This window comes from Perissodus microlepis, chromosome 1 (assembly GCF_051167445.1).
Source record: "Perissodus microlepis isolate ML-2025 ecotype Zambia chromosome 1, ASM5116744v1, whole genome shotgun sequence".
NCBI lineage: Eukaryota > Metazoa > Chordata > Actinopteri > Cichliformes > Cichlidae > Perissodus > Perissodus microlepis.
The window spans coordinates 34,006,850-34,030,947 of NC_140461.1; the positions used below are offsets into that span (position 1 = coordinate 34,006,850).

At 38.1% G+C, this 24,098-nt stretch overlaps 2 protein-coding genes across 8 annotated transcripts; one reads left to right on the forward strand and one right to left on the reverse strand.

Moving 5' to 3' along the window:
* The first annotated feature begins 3,186 nt into the window (after window positions 1–3,186).
* On the forward strand, window positions 3,187–20,006 carry tnnt3b (troponin T type 3b (skeletal, fast)). Of its 7 annotated transcripts, XM_084909049.1 has the most exons (17): window positions 3,188–3,453; window positions 4,056–4,177; window positions 5,862–5,932; window positions 7,680–7,719; window positions 7,834–7,847; window positions 9,963–10,091; window positions 12,613–12,630; window positions 12,900–12,920; window positions 13,975–13,993; window positions 14,104–14,149; window positions 14,843–14,959; window positions 15,070–15,147; window positions 15,481–15,594; window positions 15,708–15,817; window positions 18,306–18,396; window positions 18,615–18,655; window positions 19,747–20,006. In XM_084909049.1, exons 4-17 carry the CDS (start codon window positions 7,700–7,702, stop codon window positions 19,781–19,783), a joined length of 855 nt encoding a protein of 284 aa, XP_084765175.1. In that variant the 5' UTR covers window positions 3,188–3,453; window positions 4,056–4,177; window positions 5,862–5,932; window positions 7,680–7,699; the 3' UTR covers window positions 19,784–20,006. The 7 variants fall into 7 exon arrangements, with proteins under 7 accessions (XP_084765223.1, XP_084765175.1, XP_084764948.1 ...); XM_084908822.1 differs by lacking the exon at window positions 4,056–4,177; XM_084908890.1 differs by lacking the exon at window positions 3,188–3,453 and having other exon boundaries at window positions 3,460–4,177.
* Window positions 20,007–21,109: 1,103 nt separating this feature from the next.
* LOC146394140 (myoblast determination protein 1 homolog) lies at window positions 21,110–23,518 on the reverse strand. The gene is made up of 3 exons (XM_084909353.1): window positions 22,794–23,518; window positions 22,306–22,378; window positions 21,110–21,392 (listed from the first exon to the last, which is right to left on the reverse strand). Exons 1-3 carry the CDS (start codon window positions 23,322–23,324, stop codon window positions 21,193–21,195), a joined length of 804 nt encoding a protein of 267 aa, XP_084765479.1. The 5' UTR covers window positions 23,325–23,518; the 3' UTR covers window positions 21,110–21,192.
* Between the last annotated feature and the right edge of the window lie 580 nt (window positions 23,519–24,098).

Genomic DNA, 24,098 nt, shown 5'->3' on the forward strand with positions numbered 1-24,098 from the left:
CATTTGTCATCATTTAGCCATGCTTAATAATCAATAGCATGTTCATGGCTACTTCTGACTTTCAGCTGACCAGTTAAATCCAGTCATTTATTCACTAATGCAGCTTGACTATAATGATTCAGAAGAGCTTAGCTCATGGTTTTACTCAATCTGCCAAGCCGTTTTGGATTCTGTGGCCCCATTTAGGCAAGGAAAAGCCAAATATGAACCCTGGCTGATTGAACCAACCCGTGCTGCCAGAACAAAGTGTCGGAGAGCAAGATAAACTTCTGGTGTCATATTAAATATTACAATATTACTGGATTTCAAATCAGAAAACTGTTCCCTTTATTATGCTCTACTTCCTCAATTTTTCAACGACGTTTTCCTCACTATAGCACGATTTGTACATTCCATTGTAAATAGCAGTTTGTGCTCTGGTGTTGTACCTGTGAATCTTTAACATGCAGTAATTCAGCCTCTACTCAAGAAACCTGCTCTTTATCCTGATATTATTGCAAATTACTGGCCTATTTCCAACCTGCCTTTTATCTCAAAAATTCTTGAAAAGGTAGTTAACAAGCAATCGATGACCTTTTTAGAAGAACGTGGTATTTTAGAGGTTTTTCAGTCTGGTTTTAAAGCTTTACACAGTATAGAATCTGCCCTTTTAAGAGTTTTTAATGATGTGTTTTTAGCAACTGACTCAGGTGACTGTGTTATTATTGTGCTTTTAGATTTAACTGCTGCCTTTGATACAGTGGATGATAAAAATTTAATTTCCTGCTTAGAGCAGCTGGTGGGTGTCAGGAGTACTGCGCTGTAGTGGTTCAGATTTTATATGGCAGAGTGAACTTTCTCTGTGAAACTTGGTGAGTTTGTATCCTTCGCTGCTTCTCTTCAGTGTGGCGTCCCACAGGGTTCAGTTTTAGGCCCCATTTTTTTTTGTCTCTATACCTGCTACCCCTTGGCTCTATTTTCAGGAAACATGGGATTTCTTTCCATTGTTATGCCAATGACTCCCAGATTTATATCCTTCTTAAAAAGATAAATGCTTTCTCAGTAGACTCCCTGTTCAGATGTCTTGATGAAATAAAGGCCTAGATGGCTTCGAACTTTTTACATTTTAATGAGCAAAAAACAGAAGTGATGGTTTTTGGTGGCACTTCTATGGATTTGGTTTTTTTTTTTATTTCTATTTTTTATAATCCCCTGTTTTTAACATATTTGATGTTATTTTCTGTTTATATATGTACAGCACTTTGTGAACCCTGGTTTTATTTTAAAGTGCTTTATAAATAAAGGTGGTATGGTATGGTAAGACTTCTCTTCATTACTCTGCTGGTACTCATGTATTTATATTTGTCAGTGTGGATTAGGGCTTTCTTCCTTGGAGGCCTTAATGAATCCTAACAGGATTTATTAATATCTTGAGAAGCAGCTAATCGGGCAGCACACTGTGTACAGGATAAGTGGTAAGATAAATTCATGAGTCCATTTAAACCATGTTTTTTTTTTCTTTCCTATTTCTATTTTTATAAAGTAGTTTTTCAGGCTTTTTGAATTTCTTTCAAAGTTTTCTTTGGACATCAGCTGATTGTTTATTCATTTTCAGTCCACTCCTTGATTTGTTTGTTTGTTTCATAAACCGCTTAAGCACTTTATGAAACAAACATTTGTGCTTGAATGAATCATTCAAGCATAAATAATGCCCCTACTGCTTTTTAGTTACTCCACAATGTACCTGTTTCTCACTCTCATGGTCAATTAGTGATGATTAGCTAAGGGGAACCAGGTTCCCCTTAGCTACACATTTTTCCCTGCTTGCTTGCTTTCTTTCTTTCACTGCTTTCCTGTTTATTCTGCACTGCGCTACGTGATTAAGGATTGACAAAAAGGCCCAAAACAGCTAAATGGTATCAGGCATTCTACTAGGGTGGTTCCTAGGTGATATGTTTTGAGCTTGTTCAACTGGTCGGGGAAGACCCAGGACATGCTGACATTATGAGCATATCTGGCTTTGGAATGTCAAAAATAGATGGACATTAACAGTTTTGGGGATACCAACTGAAAAAAAATCATGTCCATATTTTTCAGTGAAACAAGCATACTGGCAAAGTACAGTACAGATGACTGATAGAGTAAAAGTAAAATTCAAATAGTCAAAATTAAGTACATTTTGTATAATTTATTCAGCCTGAGTGACAAATAAAGTTCTTACACACATAGTCCAGCTTGAAAAAAATAATTACAATATGAAGAGTAGAAAGCCAGATGAATATATTGCTCATGTTTCTAGGAGAGGCACAGTAGTGATGCAGGATAGCACTGTCACCTCAAAGGAGGTCCTGGGTTTGAATCCACCAGCCGCCTGAGACTTTTCTGTGTGGGGTTTGCAAATGCTCTCAACGTGTCTGCATGAATTCTCTCCGAGTACTCTGGCTTCCTCCCACAGTCCAAAGACATGCATGTTCGGTTACTTAGTGAATTTCAAATAGGCCATGAATGGTTGTCTGTCTCTGTGTGTTAGACTGATGGGGTACAGCCCTGTGACAGCTGGTATAGGCTCCATCCCCCCTGTGACCCTGAACTGGACAAGTTTAAGAAAATGGATGGATGAAAATAAAAGACTTAGAGTTAATAGTTGTTGGGGTTTTTCTTTACTGTTATAGCACCAGTGAGCTGTTGGAAACACTGGCTGCAAAGCACAGTGCAATGGCACACTATCCAATTCTCTTTATACATCCATGGTTGACCACGCCCCCACAGAAAATCACCCTTATGCAATGGTATGTTTTTCTTTATACGACTGGAGTAACAACACTACCATGACTATCAAAAACAGGCAACAAAGCCTTAAATCTTGTCTCTTGAATCTATTTGATGAACTGTTTTTCAAAGGTTTATTCATTTTATTAAAGGCTTGTTCTGCAGGACATAGTATTGTCTTTTTTATTTTTCCTTAAATCACATAAAACTGACAGATTGTCAGCGGGCATTCAGTGTGAAGCCCGCTTCTATTATTGTTCTTTCACTCTGACTGGCTGTTTTACTGACTGGCTGATGAAGCGGCTGACGCATACACTCACATACACACACACTTTCTCTCCATTGTCTGGATGCCAAGCTTATGTGTAAGCCCCACACTCAGCCTTCTATCACTGTAAATTTAGCAACAGAAGCTTCTCAGCTGCTCCTTTCCAAAACCTGAGCCCTCCTCTTCCATCCACAGTATTTCACCCATCTCCTTCTCCAGGGTCATAGCTGCAGGCCCCCCACACCCTCTCCACCTTCTCCACACATAAACATATGCTACACACACACACACACCTCGTTCTCATCCCACAGCCAATAAGGGCCTGATGGGCTCAAGTATCACATACTATAACACAAGGACTTATTCTCTGAGCGGAGCCTGCAGTTCCTTACAGACCTTCATCTCCATCGTCTGAGGAGTTTCTCTTCATCTCTGAGGTAAGGTGACAAGAGACACTCGAGAGCCTGGATTCACATTTGAAGATGGTTTCTGAGATTTTGTTTGCTTTTTTAAATCTGCTTTGGAGGTTTTGGTTTTGTTACATTTGCGGAGAAGGAAGCCTCAGAGTCACAAACACCAGATAACAGTTTGTCCTCAAACACTGCAAAGTAGCGTTTGGACATAGACATGTTCACTGCATGTGTACTTTATGTGTTGGATGGTTTATAGTCCATATCAAGAGCTGGAGTCCAATTTCTTGGGCTAATTTGATTGGGAAGTTCACTTAAAAATGTTTCTATGCAAGATGAAAGCTGGAAACAAAATGTATGTGCTTTCTAAAGCTGATCATCATTTGTAATGAAGGAGAAATGCATTCAAGCAATCTGACAGCTGTACTTAGTACGTTTAAGCAGCTTGTTGTACAAGAAACTGCATACTGTGAAGACGCAAAGGGACTTGTGATTTGGAACTTTAAGTATTTAATCTATGTTACATTTACAGTCATTCCCAAATAACATACCTGCTGCAATCGAGATGAAGCATGGCTTCAGATGTGAAGTTAGTCCTTCTGAAATGTCTGATATGAATGTAACTCCAGGATAATACTGTGATGGTGGTTTGGAGAGGCTTTCAAATGAGCAATGGACAAAAGCCTAGAGCTTATCAGGGGGTCTAACCACAAAGATATGCAGATTCTCTGAGCCTCATAACATCAAGCAGGTATTTATTTTTATTTTCATTGATTCCACTTACAAATTCACACAAATATGTAATATTTTGAAGAGATGCTCACATGTACACCAGTTTAGCATTGTGTTTCAGGTTGTAGATGAGAAGATGCTTATTGATAGATTTCTGCATTTAATCAAGCATTTCGCCTTGGTAGCTCTTTAATCTTAGATCATTGTCATTATGCCATATCCTTTGTACTCTTAGAAGCACTGCAAACAAGTGTTTCATCTCAGAGACACAGAGGTTTGATGTTCTACCTACCTATCTTCTCTCACCCAGACTGATGTGATGTGTCTATATATTCCTATCAAGTTGGTATTTCAATCTAAATCTGAGTATGATTGGCTCAGGATGCGACTTTCCTCCGCCATCTCACCTGTTATGTCAGTCTTTCAGTTTCAGCGCCAAGTTTTAGTTTCAGGAAGACTCAGAAAGACTTCTCAGCATTCAGTGTTCTCATACTGAAGAAATGAAGTCGCCATCCACTAAATATACAGAGCGCTGAAATGTAGGTATGTGCTGTATGAATGCTGGACACACTGAGGTGAGACCGCTGTCAGCTGTAAGTCGATCAAAGAGCTCATTTGTCGGAGGTGGCTGGAGATTGGCTGTTTAACTGGAAAGGATCCTCCCGCTGGACGGAGTCGAGGGATTAAAGAAGCTATTTGGACACTGTTCCTCAGCTGATGGGTAGAAATATGATCCAGAGCTAATCCTCTGGGTCCTCTGCAGCTGTGCCCACACTAAGTGTGAAAGAGTCATCCAAAGACACTTTTTATATATCAAATATGATATAGTTGAATATAGACTATGTAGAGAGGTAGCAGTCCTCCAACAGAGCTTATCCTTGTACGTTTAACCATGGGGAAGTTGTTTGGACCTCAGCATTGCAAAAGGGCCTAAAAGAAGGTTTTCACAGTGGGGTTCATTAGATTTTGTTTGTCATGCTTTTCGAACTCTTAAAGCACATAAACATATTTGTTGAAGACATTTGCTTGAAGTTGTTTAGCCCATTTTTTTAGCATCTGATTTGACTGATTTGTCATACTTTTCATTTTCACTATGATGCACTCACTTTTATTCAATTTGTCCAGCTGCTAAAGGATTTCTGCCTCTGCTCTATCTCTGCAGAGGAGGTGAAGTTAATTTTTTTATGTCCTCACAGATCAGGAGAATAAAATAAATATCTAGCCTGTGGATTAAAGTGGATTGGTTTAAGATGCACATACACCCTTTGCCATTTTAGAGTTTCAGATTGTTATAATGTAAAATCAACTAACTCGGGTTACTGCTTGTTTTAAAAACAATCCAAAAATGGGGCTTCAAAAGTGAAGTGAAACAGTGATGATTTACTGCTCTCTTTTTAGTGAGCTAATGTGTAGTGTCTAGTATATTGCAGTAGGCTCATGAGGGAGCTGAAGCCTATCCCAGCTGTCATAGGGTGAGAGGTGTTGTACATCCTAGACAGGTCAAAACAAGCCTTTAATGATCTTTAAGCTAAAGATGGCTCATATTACAAGCATCTTCTTCTTCTTTTGGCTACTTCTTTTAGGGGTCGGTACAGTACTGCCTACTTTTCATCCTCTTCTGTCACACCGACACTCTGCATGTGGTCTTAAACTGCATCCACAAATTTTATCTGAGGCGTTCCTCTTTTTGTCCTGCCTTGCAGGAGATTAGAGATCTACAAACCATCAACTTGAGGTGTACCTCTGATGTACTGATTTCTAATCTTGACCCCAGGTATCATTTACCTTCATTATCTCTGCTCCTTGCATTTTCACCTTTCTGCCCATCTCTCTCTCTCATTCACACACATGTATTCTATCTTGTATCTTTCATTCCTCTTCTCTCCAGACTCTCTTAAACCTGGTCCCAAAAAGGGGCTGAGACCAGAGCTCTGGTGTCACTCCTACCACAAACCTCACTACTCTGTCTCCATCCTCATACATGTTCTGCACAGATACCACTTATTTCAACTCATTTCAAATTCCTCTTTCTCTTTTAATTGACATCCAATGTGTGGTGTATACGCACATTTATATTCCATGTCATGCCTTCGATTTTCACCTTCAAACTTGTGATCTTGTCTGATGCTTTTCTACGGTGGCCCCTAGAGACAAAGCACGTACAAACTCCAAAACACTTACAAATTCCAAATAGCACGTACAAACTCCAAAACACTTACAAATTCCAAATAGCACATACAAACTCCAAAACACTTAAAAATTCCAAAACACTTAAAAATTCCAAAGCACGTACAATTTCCAAAGCACGTACAAACTCCAAAACACCTACAAAACTCCAAAACACTTACAAACTCCAAAACACATGCAAACTCCAAAATACTTACAAATTCCAAAGCACGTACAAATTCTAAAGCATGTACAAACTCCAAAACACGTGCAAATTCCAAAAACTCCAAAACATAACGGAAGTGCTCCAGGACACTAGAGGCAGTGTTGAGTTTTTCTTACCTAGTGGCTACACAAGCCAGGAAGTACCAACGACCGGATTTGGTGTGTGGTAGTAACAGGTAAATGAACTTTTTTTTTTTTAAATTATTTGAATATATATGAGTGTGGTTGTTCTATCCTTGCAGGTGTTTTCCGCCGGTATCCAACTCCATGTGTTTGCAACAAACTTGCCGTTTATTTTGCAAATCGAGCTCAACACTGCCCCTAGCGTCCAAGAGCAGTTCCGTTGTGTTTTGGAGTTTGCATGTGTTTTGGAGTTTGCGCGTGCTTCGGAATTTGTACGTGCTTTGCAGTTTGTATGTGCTTCGGAGTTTGCATGTGTTTTGGACTTTGTACGTGCTTTATTTCTAGGGGCCACCGTACTTTTCCTCTCTGCAATGCTTAAACTCGTCTTCTGCTTCATTTCACTTCCTATTTAAACCATAGCAGAAGAGCCCTTTATTGCTCTTGCCCTTACTTCCCTTCCTTGCACACACAATATATCTACCTTACTTCTCACCATCATATCAGGCACCTCTCTCCCTTTACCATCCATAGTCTACGTTTGAAGTCCCTCTCACCTTGCCGCTCCTGCTTTTTCTTCTCTCTTGCTGCTTCCAAGCATAACTCCTCCATTTCCTCTTCTTTTGTCTTCAGCCAACAGTAGCAAACTTTCCACTGGCACCCTGTTTCCCAATAGCACCAGAGGCGGTCATTGTTTACCTGGAAACCAATTCCAGCATGGAGATCTCATTCTTCATGATCCATGGATTTGATTTGGCCAACATTTTAGGCTGGATACCCTTCCAGATGCAACCCTCTGGCAGCAATTTATCCAGACTTGGGACAGACACTAGGAGTACACTGGCTTGGAGTTCCAACACCCTACCCCATGGCTTGGTTGGCTTATATAATAAGCGCTGATGACAATCTTCTGTGTTTGCGGACTGAATTCTCACACATCAACACAAACTTGCAAAGAGGATAACACCTTCCAAACACTGCTGTACCTCACTCTTTGTCTTTCTCCTCAGGTGTAAAGTCTGCTGTCACTATGTCTGACACTGAGGAAGTGTAAGTGCCCGCCAATAATGACTCATGCGTCTTCATTTTTAAACTCACTCTTTATCAAAAAAAAACAAAACATTTTTTGTTTGATATTTGAAAGATGTGTTTTTCATGTTTCAGGGACAATATCGAGGGTAAGTGACAACCACACAGTTTGGTTCATTTTCATCTAGCTAATAAATCATGGAGTCTCTGTTCGTCTGCCGGTATGTTTGTCTGTTCTTCACTTACTTTACTTAAGTGATCATTTGATCTACTTCAAACTTAGCAGGTGTGCTACCCATGTAAGTGCACTGTTTTGTTTGAAGTCTTTCAGATGAGGTAAAATCTCATTTTAGAGCCTCAATGCTTGATTGTGTACATTCCTCTGTTATATCCATTGGTATACTGTACACATTGAATAAATACATTTTATAGAAAACAGCAAAATATTTCAGTTACACCATTAATAGAATATGCTACTTTTATTTTTCACCTGTCACATATATACTGAACTTGAAAGTGAAAATAGATTTCACAGAGACACTTGCTTTCCTTTTGTCCCAAGCTACACTGGGAATAATGTCATAAGCCTTTATTATATTGCATTTTGCCATTTAAAATACAAATTAAACATTTCTCCTATGACTGATAATTGATCAAATTCAAATTTAAATGTGATTATGAAATGACGCAATGTTGTTTGTTTCTGCTGTCCCACCATATTTTTTTTTTCAATAACTGAAGAAGAGGAAGGTAAAGACAACTGAATCGGCCAGACATCACAACCTTTATCCGCTGTACTAATTGTTGAGTGTTTGTTTCACCCTTAATTTGAAGTGTTTGATGTTGGCACCAGCTGTGAAATTACTATATACTAACATCTGCATAGACGAAATTAGGATTCCAACAGGATTTAGGATCTGCAAAATTAACCTTCCACTTTTTATTCTAGTTATATTAGAAATATTTGGGGTGACAATGCTACTACATCTGAACCTTCTCTCATGTATGTACAGTGTAGAAGAAAAAAAGAAACTCATAATCTGGGAGTACTTGGAATAAAAATACAGCATATTATTGATTTATTAATTTATTTATTCATTCATTAATCCATATTTATTTATCTTTATTTTGTTACTGCAGCATAACTAACATCTAACTCTCAATCAAATACTTCCAAGTTAAGGGTGACTTCTCTGGCGGAGTGAAGTTTTTACTCACATGGAAGAAAAAATGTTTTTTAGCGTCCGGCTATCTACATTTTTCTCGACATGTGACTTGTTTACATGGTCATCTGTTAATGTCAGTACCTCCATCATTGACCTAATTCACACAACAGCTATTTTTTGAACAGCTGATGTAGCAAACTGCTTGGATGAACACCGTAATGCTTAGTTATTAATCCAAATATCACAAGCAAATCGGGTGGTGCTCAAAGGAATATTTAATAATAGGATGTTATAATATCTGTGAAAACCTTTTGGATGGGTTAGTTTCTAGCTAACTAACAAGATAGAGCTAAAAACTAGTTTAGCAATGTTACCTTAATTTAATAAACATTTTATTAAGTTATGCTAACATTATTTTCATTGATCATAGTTTCCCTACAATACATTTGTGAAACATTTTGTAGGCAGTAAACATGTTCGTAGGGTTTATCATGCTCAGGTATATTAGCATGTGTAGACAAGCTTAAATTGTTCCTTAATAAAACTAAAGGGGTGTTATCATTAACACTGATAATGTCATAATAATCTACAGTATTGGAACTATAATGTAAAACAAGTGTAAAACACCAGTTTCCCTTGTTTTTGAAAATGCCATGACAGTGTCTTTTAAAATATTTCAGAAATGTCAGAATAGTAATAATTCATTAATATCTAACATTTTGTCAATATTAGATTGCAAAACATGGTGTTCTAAACATGAGCTCAGTTATCATCTGATAGCTTATAGGTTTTTACATTGATAACCTAAAATGATCTTTGTGAGCCAGAATGTTTGTTCTTCAGTTAGATTTATACATCAACAGTTCGATATGGCTTCTGTGTGAAAGGTCAACTGACGATTTTTCATCATCATCTGTTTCTCTCTCTCTTTGTTCTCCAGCAGCACTGTTCCTTGTTCGCTCAACTATCCTCTCTGTAACTAAAGTACTCTCTCACTTTTGGTTTCTAATGGCTCTGTCATGTCTATGGTCTTCATTAACGGCCTTTTCCGACATCCTCCCTCTCCCCGGTGGTTTGGTGCATGCTGTGTGCCCGTAGCCCAGGAGGAGGTAGTAGAAGTAGAAGTAGCCCCTGAGGCGGAGGCCCAGGTAGAAGCAGAAGCAGAGGTAGAGCCTGAACCAGAACCAGAGCCAGAGGTGGTGCAGCAGGTGGTTCATGAGGAGGAAGGTATGTGGCATGGGCAGTCCCGTCACCTTTTTTCTGCAGGACATCCAGCACTTTAAACCATAGGACAGTCAGTCCTGTAACCATCCACACACTGCAAATAATATCCTGCCTGACAAGTCAAAAGGACAAACACTATGACTAAAGTTTTTGATTTTATATTTGGAAATATTCAGTTCATTTTTATTGACTGAACAATACAGAGCAAACCCCATCAATCAAACAACCCCACTTGGCAACTGTGGGAAAGAAAAACTCCCTTTTAATAGGAAGAAACCTCAAACACAACCAGGCCTAGGGAGGAGGGGCCATTTGACATGACCAGATGTGATGGGAGGAAGACAGGATGAAACACATAACAAATAACTAAAATGTCCAAAAAAAAAAAAATCCACTTGTGGATTATTATGCACCAGCTAGATTTTGTGGTATGAATTCTGAATGCTCAGTAAGTTGTTCTTAACTCATTATTTTCAAAGTAAATATGCAGTTTATTTTTACACTGTAACGGTGAAAAAGCAGAAACACCAATCATCCTAAAGTTTTTTTGTTTTTTTACTTTCCATTCACACAGACATTTCAAATTCCTTCAGAACAAACTGATAATATCTCATCTCCAGACTACATATGTGATTTTTACATACTCTGGAGCACTGATCTCAGTTATGTCAAGACAAGACTAACAAACCACACTTCACCTTTAATCAGATGATTAAAGACTCAGGTGCCTTGTTGGGTTTGATATTTTTGCAGTTGACTAATCTAGTTCCACTTTAGCTTCCATTTAGCCCTTTCCACTGGTGTTGCCTTCTCTTCATAACTGCCCTGTTTGAAAATAAGAGGGTCTGAAGATACCTAGATCAAATTAATGGATGTTTTTAATGCAGAACAGGTTTTTAAATCTTTAGAAAACCAGAATTAGCTTACCCAAGTTTACCCATTGTCTAGTTACCCATTGTCAAATTAGCCACAACATAGCTAGTAACAGTATATCTCCTCCAAATGTGAGATGTGTTTGACTCTTTTGTTTTCTTAAATATAAACATATGTATACATTTAAACATGTTTGCAGGGTTTAGACTTAGGTGAAAACACAAAGGGTCAGAATATGTTTTAGTTCTTGGAAGGTTCCCAGGCAGTATCAGCAATTCAAGTTTAGGTGTAGTTTACTGGTGCTTTTCTGGTGCTATCCTTAGATTATACGATTTCTTATAATCTAGGTAACATATCACTATGGGATACTGGTCACAGTCATGCACTTTACAAAATGTTATCATTCAAAAACAGAACAACAAAAGTTGCACTGGCATACTGAAAAATCTTGAGTTTATGAATGCTGTCATTTACAGTATCAATACATTTTCCACTTTAGTCTTTTTCTAGTGACATATGCTAAAGGGCCTTTTGTTGTAGATACTGCTTTTGGGAGTGCACTGCAGAAAACATGTAGATTTTGCTCTCTAAAATGTCTAGTTATAATTGCATCATCGTCAATGTTAGAAGAGACACAGTAAAACCATTTTTCATTGTCCTGGTTAAGCAATATTGCTGTGTGTTTGGAATATGAGCTGTGCATATAAATCTTGAAAGAGAGGACAAGAACATTCACTGCTTTTACATGAATTGGTTTCCCTTGGTCATCTATGGTCTTCTATCCATTTAGTGTCTCATTTTGTTTTTATAACCTTCTCCAGTATTTTGCATTTTGGCAAACTCGTGTCACTCTGTAAGACCAAATCATAAAGGATGATGGGAAATTTTAGCCATGTAAAAGCAATTTCTTTTCCTTTCTTCAATCCATGTTTAGCTTTCTTTTTTTCTGTGTGTATATGTGGAGTGAGACCAGCAAATTGCTCTGTAGCATTTACATTGGGGTATTATGGTGCAAAAACATATTGTCAAGCCCTCGAATAAATTTAGAATCTTTCATTACAGAGTCACTGCAGAAGTCCCTTGCTTTGGTGTACTATTGTTGAACTAATGAACTCTTGCTGTACTGCTTCAATTTAATAATTTTTTGTTCAGCTTCATGGCCTAGGCATAGTTGAGTAAAAATAGTATGGCAACTTTCAAGTTAACCATTTTCAAGTAGTTGTATCATCCTTCTGGTAATCCATAGATTGAATATGCAACTTTCTTAGTGTCTGCATAACTGACTGCAATCATTCTCAGACAGATTTACAAAGCTTTTCAAATAATAACTATTTATTTCTTTAGTGTTGAAAGCTTTTCTTAAAACTCAGTTAACATGAACATTCGATATCCAAGATTTGATATGGAGTCAGCTGCCAATCAAAATAAAACTTAAAACAACAGGTGCTTGCGACGTTAATCTAGAATGAATGCATGCCATGATATGGGACTTATGCAGTGGCTGCTGCTGCCTACAGTATGAATATAAACACCCCAATATTGTAAATGTGCTTTATAAGCTGCGCACCATGAAGAGGACAGGAACAGGCTGCCCAGTCCAATCACTAATGGTTTCTGTTCTGCTCTTGCTTTGGATGCTTGCTGCATGCAGAGGCCTATGAAGAAGAAGGTATGTAGAATTGAATTCTTCTCTGTTCTTCTCATTGAACCTGTTCTTTGTTTTCCTGTTGGCTGGGGACCTTTCACACATGTATAATTGTTTTTCTGATCTTTCTTGAAGAGAAAGGCAGAATTAATCAATTCGGTTTAGTCTGTGCATCAGGTGACCAATGTGACCTGGAGGAACGGGTTGAAGGATTCATTAATACTGAGTCATGGTTACGGGCTGCACCACTCATCTGTGCTTCTTCTCTTTTTTGCATGATTGTGTCCTGCCAGGGGAGGAGGGAGATCAAGATGGTAGTTTGCATTTCCTGCTGAGTCCATGTTGCTTTGCCTGTTTTTTCCCTCCCCATGTTGTCCGTCTCTATTTTATTTTTTTATAGTAGGTTCCTGCAAGAAAATAAAATGCTAATCACACACATCCCAACCCCAGTTATTTCTTTACCACAAAAAAGATTAACAGTAACAGTTACAAATACAAAGTCCCTCGTTGTGACAAGTGTGCACTGATGTACTGTATGTTCAGTAAATGTAACTGTAAAAGGTTTCTATGTGTTGATTTATGACACCGCATACTGAGCCTGATTTGCACTTTTTAAATCATATTGTTTTGATTTACACACTAATGCACAAAAAAATAACAGAAAAGTAAGGTAACACACTACAGTGGCCTCGTTCCTGTGCACCGATAGGCTTACCAGCAAATGCTACATCAAATCAACATTCTTGTTTCTTAGTTTAGGCCTGTGGAATGTAATATAACCTGTGACACTCTGTCATACTTTTAAAAATAAATAATGGTGTCATATAAGCAATACAGATTTGATCATATTGTAGATTCTTACTTTTTTTTCCTCTATAAAAACCTCAGAAATATAAGGGGACTGTAAAATATTTCACTACTAATCCTAATTCTTTCTTACATAATCTTACATAATGCATAAATGACAAAATTGTAATTTATTTGTTCTTGAATATCTCTTCATGCACAGGAGTAATTTTCTAGCCTTTACTCTTAACAGCTACATATGAACTCACTGTGTAAATTTCCCACAATTCATGCTGTGTAATTACATTAGGCTACTTAAATCAGAAGCTAATGCACAGTAATTGGGTCACTGTTAATGGAAAGTATTGGACAATTAAAACTCACTCTTATACAATGATCTACTGGAGGTGTGAAACAACCTGCAGCCTCAGAAATAACTCAGCTTGTCCACTTGGATCTTCTTCCCTAATTAACCAGCAGCACTTTAGACACTACACTCTCTCTACATTTATATGTCTAATATTTCAATCTCTCTCCTGTCCCTGTTGTGTTTTTGTTTTTCTTTCTGTGCCAAAAACCCAGAAGAGAAGCCAAAGTTTAAGTAAGTATGCACTATTGTTTGAACCTGAGGCTTTTGCATAGCTAGCATCTGTACATTTATATACTATAAATTACCTTATTTGTTTATACCTCTCATACTTTATTTTACAGGCCCACTGCTCCGAAGATCCCAGATGGCGAGAAAGTGGATTTTGATGTAAGCTGACTTGTTAAAATGTTAAAATGAAGCCAGAAAAGGATTATACATAAAGCTGAACTTAAGTCCTATAAGAGCTTGTCTCACTTCAAAACTAAAAACCAGACCTCAACACTTTTGATCATTGTACAAAAAGAAGAATCCATTTTAAAGAACCAGGTTTGTTTTTTCTAAAGTAAAAGTTAGTTTAATAGCTCAAGTAGAGTTTTATTTTTTTAATATAAACAAAAATTATAATTACTCAGGTTTGAGTCCATATTTTTTCCCATGGGCCTTGCTCCACCTGCAGTGACTCTGTCTGTGACCAATGGGCCATCCCCCACAATTTGAGTAGATGTACTGGTTCTTATATCGCGCTTTTCTACTCTATTTAACCAGTCAAAGCGCTTCATACAACATGTCTCATTCACTTATTCATACCCATTCACTCACTGTTTTCCTTTTTTTCTTTTCTATCTAACCTCATAGCGCGTGCTCAATATCTGATGAATGTATTAGATGCAGACTGGAGCAGCCAGCAATCGGCCAGCAACCTTCCAATTATTACACAGTGTAATCTGCCATGTATATAAGGGTCTGTTGCTACTAACTTACGGTTCTCTAATAGTGTTGGGCTAGCAATCAGCTGTGTCATGTATGATCACAGCTAGTACATGTTTATGAAGGCAGCCTCATGCCGTTCTTGTCTTACAGGATATCCAAAAGAAACGTCAAAACAAAGATCTTGTAGAGCTGCAGTCACTGATCGATGCTCACTTTGAGTGCAGGAAGAAGGAAGAAGAGGAACTCATAGCTCTCAAGGAGAGAATTGTGAGATTACATCCAAATTATTTATTACAGAATGAACCCAGAATATGTAATGGTATTTTTCTGTCAATAAGCATTGCAGGACCATCAAGTATGTTGATTTGTGTTTTCAGGAGAAGCGTCGTGCTGAGCGAGCTGAGCAGCAGAGGATTCGCGCTGAGCAAGATAAAGAGCGGCAGGCCAGGCGGGAGGTACGCATAAAACTGTCTCTTTTTGATCTGGTGTGAATCAGAACAAAATACAAATCTCTTTTAACAGTTTGGTCACTCTCTCAAGTAATTAATGATTCCAGTAGTTTGGTTAATCTTTAGCAGCAGGCAAGGATACAGATGAAAAAAAGAGTAGTGAGTGACACACTGATTGCTACTTATTCAGATTTTCAAATATGCTGCATATTTCACTGCAGCCGTAATTTCATTCAGGAATTTCAAAAATCCTTTGGACAAACTCAGTATAAACAGAAAAGCTGGGTTTTTTTTTCCCTTTTGCTCTGTAATAATCAAATTTTAAAATTCATTCTGCAGGCTGAGCGGATGAGAAAGGAGGAGGCCGACGCTCAGAGAAAGGCTGATGATGATGCCAAGAAGAAGATAGCACTGACAAACATGGGATCGGGCTTAAGCAGCCACCTGCAGAGGGTACCGTGTGTTTCACTTATTAAGTTTCAGATCTTTGCTACAGCTTCACACAAAGCAGGCAGCTAAATAATTGTGCAGACTTACAGTTTTAATTGTGTGTGATGTTTTTCTAGATTGAACAGAGAAGAGGCAAGAAGCAGACTGAAAGAGAAAAGAAGAAGAAGGTTCTTGCAGAGAGATGCAAACCCCTGAACGTCGATAATCTCAGTGATGACAAGCTGAGGTAACAAAAAGGGGAACAAATGAAGGAAACCCACAGAAGATATTTGTTTTCGTTTTCACTGTTCTTTTTTTGAATTCAATTCAATTTTTTTGATATAGCTCCACATCACAACAACAGTCGCCTCAAGGCACTTTATATTGTACAGTAGATCCTACAATAATTTGTTCTTTTAAAATGTATGAGCAACAGATAGATTGGAACAGCAGCTGACTCAACATGAAGAAGATGAATGATTACCATGACATATTTCACAGATTACAACTAACTGAGCTCTTTATATGCTATATAACAAGTGCATATTTTGAGTAAAGATTTATATTCAAAAATTAAGGCAAATTTCTCACAATTCTCATGTTTTCTTGACTTTCAGAGAAGCTTTATAAAAACAGTATCGTATCTTTACAATCATACATACAATGCAATCAGGCACTGTTAAAAGCAATAACTTGTCAAAAGATTATCTTAGAATTCTCCCAGAAACTCAACCCAAAATGGTAAATGAACATGGTTCTAAAAATAGTCACTGCCTTGCTGTGACACACACAAAGTCAAGCTCAGCCAAAACTCAATCAGATTACCTGATCACAGTGCCCACCCACAGCAGCTTCTGGACATCCAAATCTCATACAGGCAGTGCTCTAGACTAACTTTTTGCCACGGTTGCACTGGTGTGCCTAACTTCTTTTCTTAGGCGTATCAGCACAAAAGTTAGGCGCACCCAAATTTTTCAACCGCATCACTTAACACCGCAGTTTTACATGTGCACTTTTTTGGGCGGAAAATTGCTGCATCATCTCGGCCTCCTCTGACGACCTGTTTGCTGCTGCATGCCGCTGAAAGGCAGTGGGGAGGGGGGACACTTGGGAAGTGCATTTATGGCGGCATATAATGTGTTATCTGGATACACGGTGCTTTTTCAGCATTCAAAGATTGATGGGTCCGTTCTTTTCATCTTTTCTCGTTACCCACAGCTACATCCACTTCTGTCAGGCCAAGGCTACTCACTAGGGCTGGGTATCATCACTGATTTCTATAATCCATTCAATTCCGATTCACAAGGTCCCGATTTGATTCGAATCAATTTTGCTTCAGACAGTCAGAAATATTATAATTCTGGTCATTTATCAGTACTGATACATGTGAGACTTCATCAGAATTGTGAACATCACAGCAGATGCCTTTGTGTCAAAGTAACTGAGAATAAAACACAGAAAAACATGAAGGCAATTTTCCTGGCCTGGCTTTTTATAGCAGATAACCTTAAAAATATTCTGCAATATTCAGAAATTAGGCTTTCTTGTCCGAGGACATTTAAGTTAAAAAAAAAAAAAAGACAGCGACCAACAGCGCTGTAAACAATGGTAGACTGGTGGGTAATAAGCAAATGAATAATGCAGAAGACACATTTTTAGATGGGAAACTGTTCTTAAAGTACACTGAGAGAGAGAGAGAGAGAGAGAGAGCTGTGCATGAAGTGTGATTGGAAGCATGGTCGAAGCAAACAGCGAAAGTCAGAGGGAACTAATGTCGACATTTATCAAATGTGAAGCATAGTTTGGATCTTTTTTTGCTGCTGGTTTAGTGAATTTTGGTTGGAGAGAGACAAAACCTGCAGCTCAGAATTTAGCACAAAAAAAGAGTAAACACAAAGCGCGGACCCACGAACGCTTCAGAATCAGTGAGCTGTTGGCTTTTAGCCCCAAAATATATTTATATTTAAAAGTCGATTCAGGATTTAATGAATCGATATCACTTTATTCAAGCTACTCACCTCTTTCTATCCGCCTGCCCTGCACTTTCAAACGTACACGCGAAAGACTACAAGAATATCTGGACCACGGCCAATCAGAGAGGTCCCGCCCCTGGCTATCTCTGATTGGTTTAGACCACGATAGGGGCATAATGTGTGTCTGTTGTTGACCACACGGAGACTTTCAGAGTTGCGGAGACTTTTTTTTTTTACGGAACAGTTGGTCACACCAGTGCGACCTAAGACTTATTTTAGTCGCACCATTGAAAAATTTGGTCGCATTTGCAACCAAATTGGTCGCACTCTAGAGCCCTGCATACAAGCCTTGCTATTTAGGCTTTTCTAGTCTGCCCACAGTTGTTTAGCACTGCAAGCAACTTTGCAACCCACTTCCCCTTTTCCTTATGTGTCTTTTTATGTCATCGATCCCTGCTCTGTTCAGTTGAGTCCCCCTGCTGTTCTCGCAGCCTCGTACTGAGGATGCAGTATTTGAATGTTTAAAATGCTTGAAAAAAACAAACAAAAGAAGATGGATTCAATTTTTTTTTTAAATTCAGAATAGTTTTTCTTTACCATTATGTCAAAAATAGAGCAGCTTGTGGTGAATTTTCACGTGCCACTTCTTTAGTATTGACAAAAAAGCTAAGTGAAAAATTCTTACTCTGTTTGGTAAAGATGAAAACTGCTTTTTTTTATTGCTTTAGCCATAAGACTGAATCCTTGGTTTGTGTTTGCTAGGGAAAAGGCAAAAGAGCTGTGGGAATGGCTGCACAACCTCGAGGCAATAAAATACGACCACTGTGAGAAGCTTAAGAGGCAAAGATATGAGGTTGGTAAAGAAATATATGTACTGGTTGCCAAATGTCCTGGTTTGTCTTTTTCACCTGAAGGTAGGGTCAGATATTTTCACATCCGATTAATACCTCTTTTGAGATCATTCTCATCATTTCCTGTCTGGTGTCATTTGTGCTACCACAACAACAACAAGTAGTATTTCAGTGTTCAAACATACACGTTTTCTAAGTATCTAATGATGATGTCTTTCAGGTTGTTTCTCTCAGGAACCGTATTGATGAACTGCAGAAACAGTAAGTTATGAACATAAACAGACCACATCAGGCAGCAAAACTAAATACTACTAAATTCCCTCTTCTTAGGAGAGTGATTGAGACATACAAGGACAGAAATCTGTTTTTGTAGTAATGTTGCACTGATTTGACCTTTTCCTGACTCAATCTATTAAAAACACTCACAAAGTAGTTCATTTCATTTTATGCTAAATAAAGTAAGTTTATTATTTTGTCCTCTCATACACTCATGGAGCTTTTTTAATTGACAAAAGAATACGTTTCTGCCTGTGCACCATGTGTTTGCAGATTTAACTAATATAGCAAGCCAGGCGTTTTCTCTATATTTTGCTTTATTATGCTTCGTCCTTGTTCCTTTTGCAACATCATTTGGTTTTGTCTGTAGATTTAAAGTCTGCAGCATCTGTAGGGACATTTATAGGATATACTTCATCCCATAGACTTTTCTACATCCATGCAACCGTATGCCTTCTGGTTACTTTTTGAAAGTAGTCATAAAACATGTTTTAGCAACAGAGGGCGCTGTTGACTTAAAGCTTTTCAGTCCTGTTAAGCATGTTTAATTCATGGGCAGAAGCAGCACAACAGTTTTAGATCCCAACAAACTGTTTGAATTACAAAGAAATGAAATTTTATTGTCATTTTTTTCTAACCCTCTGTATATTATAAATTCAATTTAATGCAAGACGACTGTTGTTCATGGTGTGTTTTTGAATTTGAAATTTCAATTCAATTAAGTTTCACAAAATTTTTCAGTCACAAAAAGAGTCACCTCAAGGCACTTTATTTATAAGGTAAATACTGTACAGTAATACCTTTTATTTTTAGAATATACTCTTTACCTCTTCACACTAAAAGAAAGGGGGAAAACATGGAGTACAATAAAAGGTTATCAGGAAATGGTTTTACTTGTCTGAAACATTTAGCAAATAGGGCTGTATGTAGCCCTTGAATAAACCTCTGCTTATAAAATAGTCTTTGTTCAGGTATTCATACAGTAACTTCACATTAGCATGACGTGTGTGATATTCATAAAGGCCTACTGAACAGATCTGATTCTTGGGGATTTTTTTGTACTTTGCACCTTGCAGCAGCAAGAAGGGAGCCGCATCACGCCGCAGGAAGTGAGCAGCCCCTCGGTGCCAGTCAGCCTGAGCAGGAGGCATCTTCAGTCGGCCACAGCAGTAGCTCCAGTTGCCCACCCGATGACATCCACAGCAACAACAACAAAGCTAGTGCCTGTGTTTACCTTAGTGAGATAGTTTCACAAGGATTTTAGCTCAAGTAATGAAATAAACAATAAAAATTATGCTTTGTTTGTATAAAGAACATGTGGCACTTTAAACAATCATCTGTGTGAATGCATTCATTTCTCCTCTCAGTTTGTCTGTTAGAATAGAGAAAAGAAAGAAAAGAATAGATGAACCTTGTGCAAGTTCAGCATGAAAAAATAAGAAGAAGAAAAACTTTTGAAAAACCTTTTGTAATTTTCACATCATATTACTTTTTTCAGCTTTAGGCCAAATTGTTGTTTTTACAAGCAGACTTTAAAAGAAACTTCAGAGACACTGCAATTATCAACATCTTTGTGCTATCAACAGATGAAATGAGTGATGACTGTATGTAAAATAAGGAAAGTCACTCATAGAAACACAAAAATAGAATTCAGCTCTACAGAAGATTGCCTTTGATCTTTTGGTTTACCTAACAGTGATGTTTTTAAAACGTGAAGATGATTTTAGAGTGAAACCAAAAGTATCCACACAAGTTACACCACCTGCTCAGCACAAGTGGAGACCAAAACTAGAAGTAAAAGACAGCTTTAGGCTCTTTTTGTCAGTTGGACTCCGAATGAATAATACTCATGATCTTTGACTGTTACATTGACTTAAAAGGTGACCATATATCAATGGTGTGTCCCCAAAAATCCAGATGTTGGCAGCTGTCTCTTATTGAAAATGAAGAGTAAAATATAAGGGAAGATGAAAGCTATGGGGTGATCATATTTAAATAAAGGAATCAGAATATAAATATGTCTTTATTTACATTTCAGTAATACATAAATAATATAGAAACATACTGTGTTACGCAACTATTTTAGCAACCATTTGAAAGTACTATATGGTATTATATGAACAGTCAACTGTAGGTGCACCAAATGGTCCTCAGTTATCATCAGCATGTATAAATATCCAACTGTCGTCTCTTTTATAGCAGTGCTCTGATTTATCAGCCACTCTGCAGTTTTCGGTTCATCCAGGAGGCTAAAAACTGATGACGCTAGACTCAAACTTAATTTGTCATCCACCAGAAAAGTCTTCAACCACAGGAAAAAATACTTTATCTAATTCAGTGAGACGCTAGCTTAAGAAAAAAAATGTCTTCTATAAGTCCCTAATCTGAAGACTTAAAAAAAAAACCAAAAAAAACAGGAATATTACACTGTTGTTTGTTTTTTTCTTCATGCCACCTGTGCTCTCCTCCTCCTCCTGGAGGTAGATGTTTTTTGATGAAAATGAGTCCCTACGCCATCAGCTTTAGACGGATTCACAAATGTTGCTGGACTCGGCAGACAGACTGGAGATAGCAGTGCCGGTGTGAGGTGATCCAGGGCCTTGGGGGACCACGCTGTCCCCAGGGGGGGCTGCAGTCTGATCTGTGCTGATCCTCTCTACAATGCTGGACAAACAGTCCAAACTGGAAATGAGTGATGTTTTACTGCTGCTGCTGCTGCAATCTTTAGAAAAGAAACAGGAGAAATCAGTTTTGGTTTACTTGCTTTTGTTGGTTGAATTAAAAGACCAGCTTAAAAAAAACCTAGTGCATTATAAGAGTTACTGCTGCTGATAGTAGCCGGCACTAAGAGAACTACTGATTGTATCAAAAGAGTAAATGGTCAACTCCTGCATAATTCTCCTTTGAACCACATGATGGTGCAGCAAATCAGTGTAGTGTCCAAACTACCGTGTGTTCATTTTTCATGCTAGTGTTCAAGCTTAATAATTATGCATAATTCTAATTTTTATCATACTAGCATAAATGTTTTAGCAGCTGAAACAGCACACTATGCATTAAAAGAAAATATATATATATATTAAAAAAAGAGAAATATTGGTTTTGTCATCTGTCAAGATAGCAAGAACTTAGAACAATGTGATGTTGGCTGCCATCAATAACTTCACCAAAGCTCTGGTAAAATGTCAGCTTTTGGTGAAAGTTTTCATAAAGTTTTAAAGAGAGTTTATAAAACTACACTTGTGATGTCATTACACAGTAGATTTAGTAGAAAAGAGTGAAGACTGACTGATGGGTTAGCTCACTAACCCTGGACTCGGTATATCAAAATGGTAATAGGTTTAAATCTGCCCTAAAACCATTTACTGTGTGTCTCCTCCCGGCTTTCCTGTCTTCTCTCCATTGTCCTTTCTTTTTAAAGGCCAACAAACCCCCATAAAATGTATTTAAAAAGAGTAAAAGAGAAGAAAAAAAGAGAGGCCATTTTAAACAATGAATATGTTTTGTTAAATATTAAAATGTTAATATTCTCGAAGACTGTAAAGGATTGGTCAAATTAAAAAGAGAGCAAACACACAGTTGGAAAATTGCAAACTTATAGCAGTTTTATAAGAAGACAATACTGACAAACTCACCCTCTGCTGTCTGGCTGCAGTACGAAGCGTCACTGTTTTCACTTCTGGCTGAACTCGGTGAGATAAAATCCACCTGAAAACAAGGATCAGACCATGTCACAATCAACCACAAACATTTACAAAAACTGATGGTTTTCTTGATATTTCAGCCTGACTAATTAATGCTGTCTCTGATTGTTTTATTTTATTACAGTAATCAAATCTGAGTCCTGTTTATAGCTAAATTTAGGCACTAAACTGAAATTTGAAACAGCTCATCTACAGTAAACATGTAACATATAGTACAAGAAATGCATTTGAAACAGCCATCTCACGCATATTTAAAAATGTGACAAATTAATAACTGCAAAACATTTCAGATGCATTTGAGTCCATTTTGCAGGATCCATTAAAAAAATTCTTCACTGTTGCCAACAATAAATATCCTCAACAGATTCTTTACATTTAACGAGGCAGCACATAAAGTGCTCAGCTGTTCACGGACTCACCGAGCCATCAGAGCAGTTGGAGTGGGGGCAGGAGGTTCCTGAGTCACTCCCATAGTGTTCGAGCTGCGGGTAGAAGCTATCATCCTGGCTGTTTCTGAGCAGCGCCTGTAGTGACTCAATGTAGTTGATTGCATTGCGGAGGATCTCCACCTTGGGCAGTCTCTGGTTTGGATTGGAAGCTGTGCAGCGTTTCAATGTCTCGAATGCATCGTTGACTTTACTGAGTCGTCGCCTCTCACGCATGGTCGCCGCTTTCCTCCGGTCTGCATGGGTTGTCTTCCTCTTGCAGGCCTTGCAGGCCCACAGCAGGCAGTGACCTGCCTGGTGGAGGCCCCCAGGGGCCCTCACATGCTGGTCCTTTTCTTCTGTGATGGGGACGTGGTGCTGAAGATGGTCCTCTGACTTCAAAAAGTTGGCATGCATCAACCGGGTGTCAAGGTCATCAAAAAAGTTTAGGTCACTGGTGCTGAAGCAGGGGTCATAGAGGTCATCTGCTGAAGAGAGAACGAAGGGAAAGTCTGACAGATCCATCGGACTCCCTCCGAAAAATCAAAGGTGAGGAGGATGAAAAGGTTTCTTAAAAACTCCTTGTGATAACAGGAAAAACACAATAAAAGTCTCCTTAATTAAAAAGCCATAACATGAAAGGTGTGAAAAAAAGAAGCTGCTCGTTGTCAGTCAGCTGGCCTTTCAAAAGCAAATTAAAAGTGACTCTGTGGAGCTGAGAGTGTGTTTAAAGGGATAGTCTGTGGAGCTTCACCTCCCTTAGCTTAGTTTGTTTTTATAAAGGAGGCAGTGTGGAGGCGGGGCATGTTGTGTAAGGGACCAATGGTGTGAGGGGTGTGTCTGTTTGAGAGTGTGTGTGAATGAATGAGTAATGTGAGGTCACTGAGGTGAAACTCAGCAACAATAAGGAAGCAATAAAAAAGCAATCGTGTCCATCTTTACAAATCATTCAGTCTGTTCTGAATACATGTCATGGTCCTAGTTAAGTGATCAAACAGATGTGTGAATGGCCATTCAATAGCATCATTACACCTCTTCCTAAGAACCTTAGTTTGTTTCTGATACCATATCATGCTGTGTATGATACATTTTTATTGTATATTTGTTGTATCGCAAATGATACATTGGGTGTTTTTGGCAACTTTTTGTTAACAACAATGTTAATTTTAGAAAAAAAAGAGTTTTGTCCATAACATTTTGAAATTATGGCAAGTTTTGATCATGTTGATGAGATAGAGGTCTCAGAAACTCATGTATCAAATATGATACAAAGGGCATTATAGGGTTAAAATTACCAAT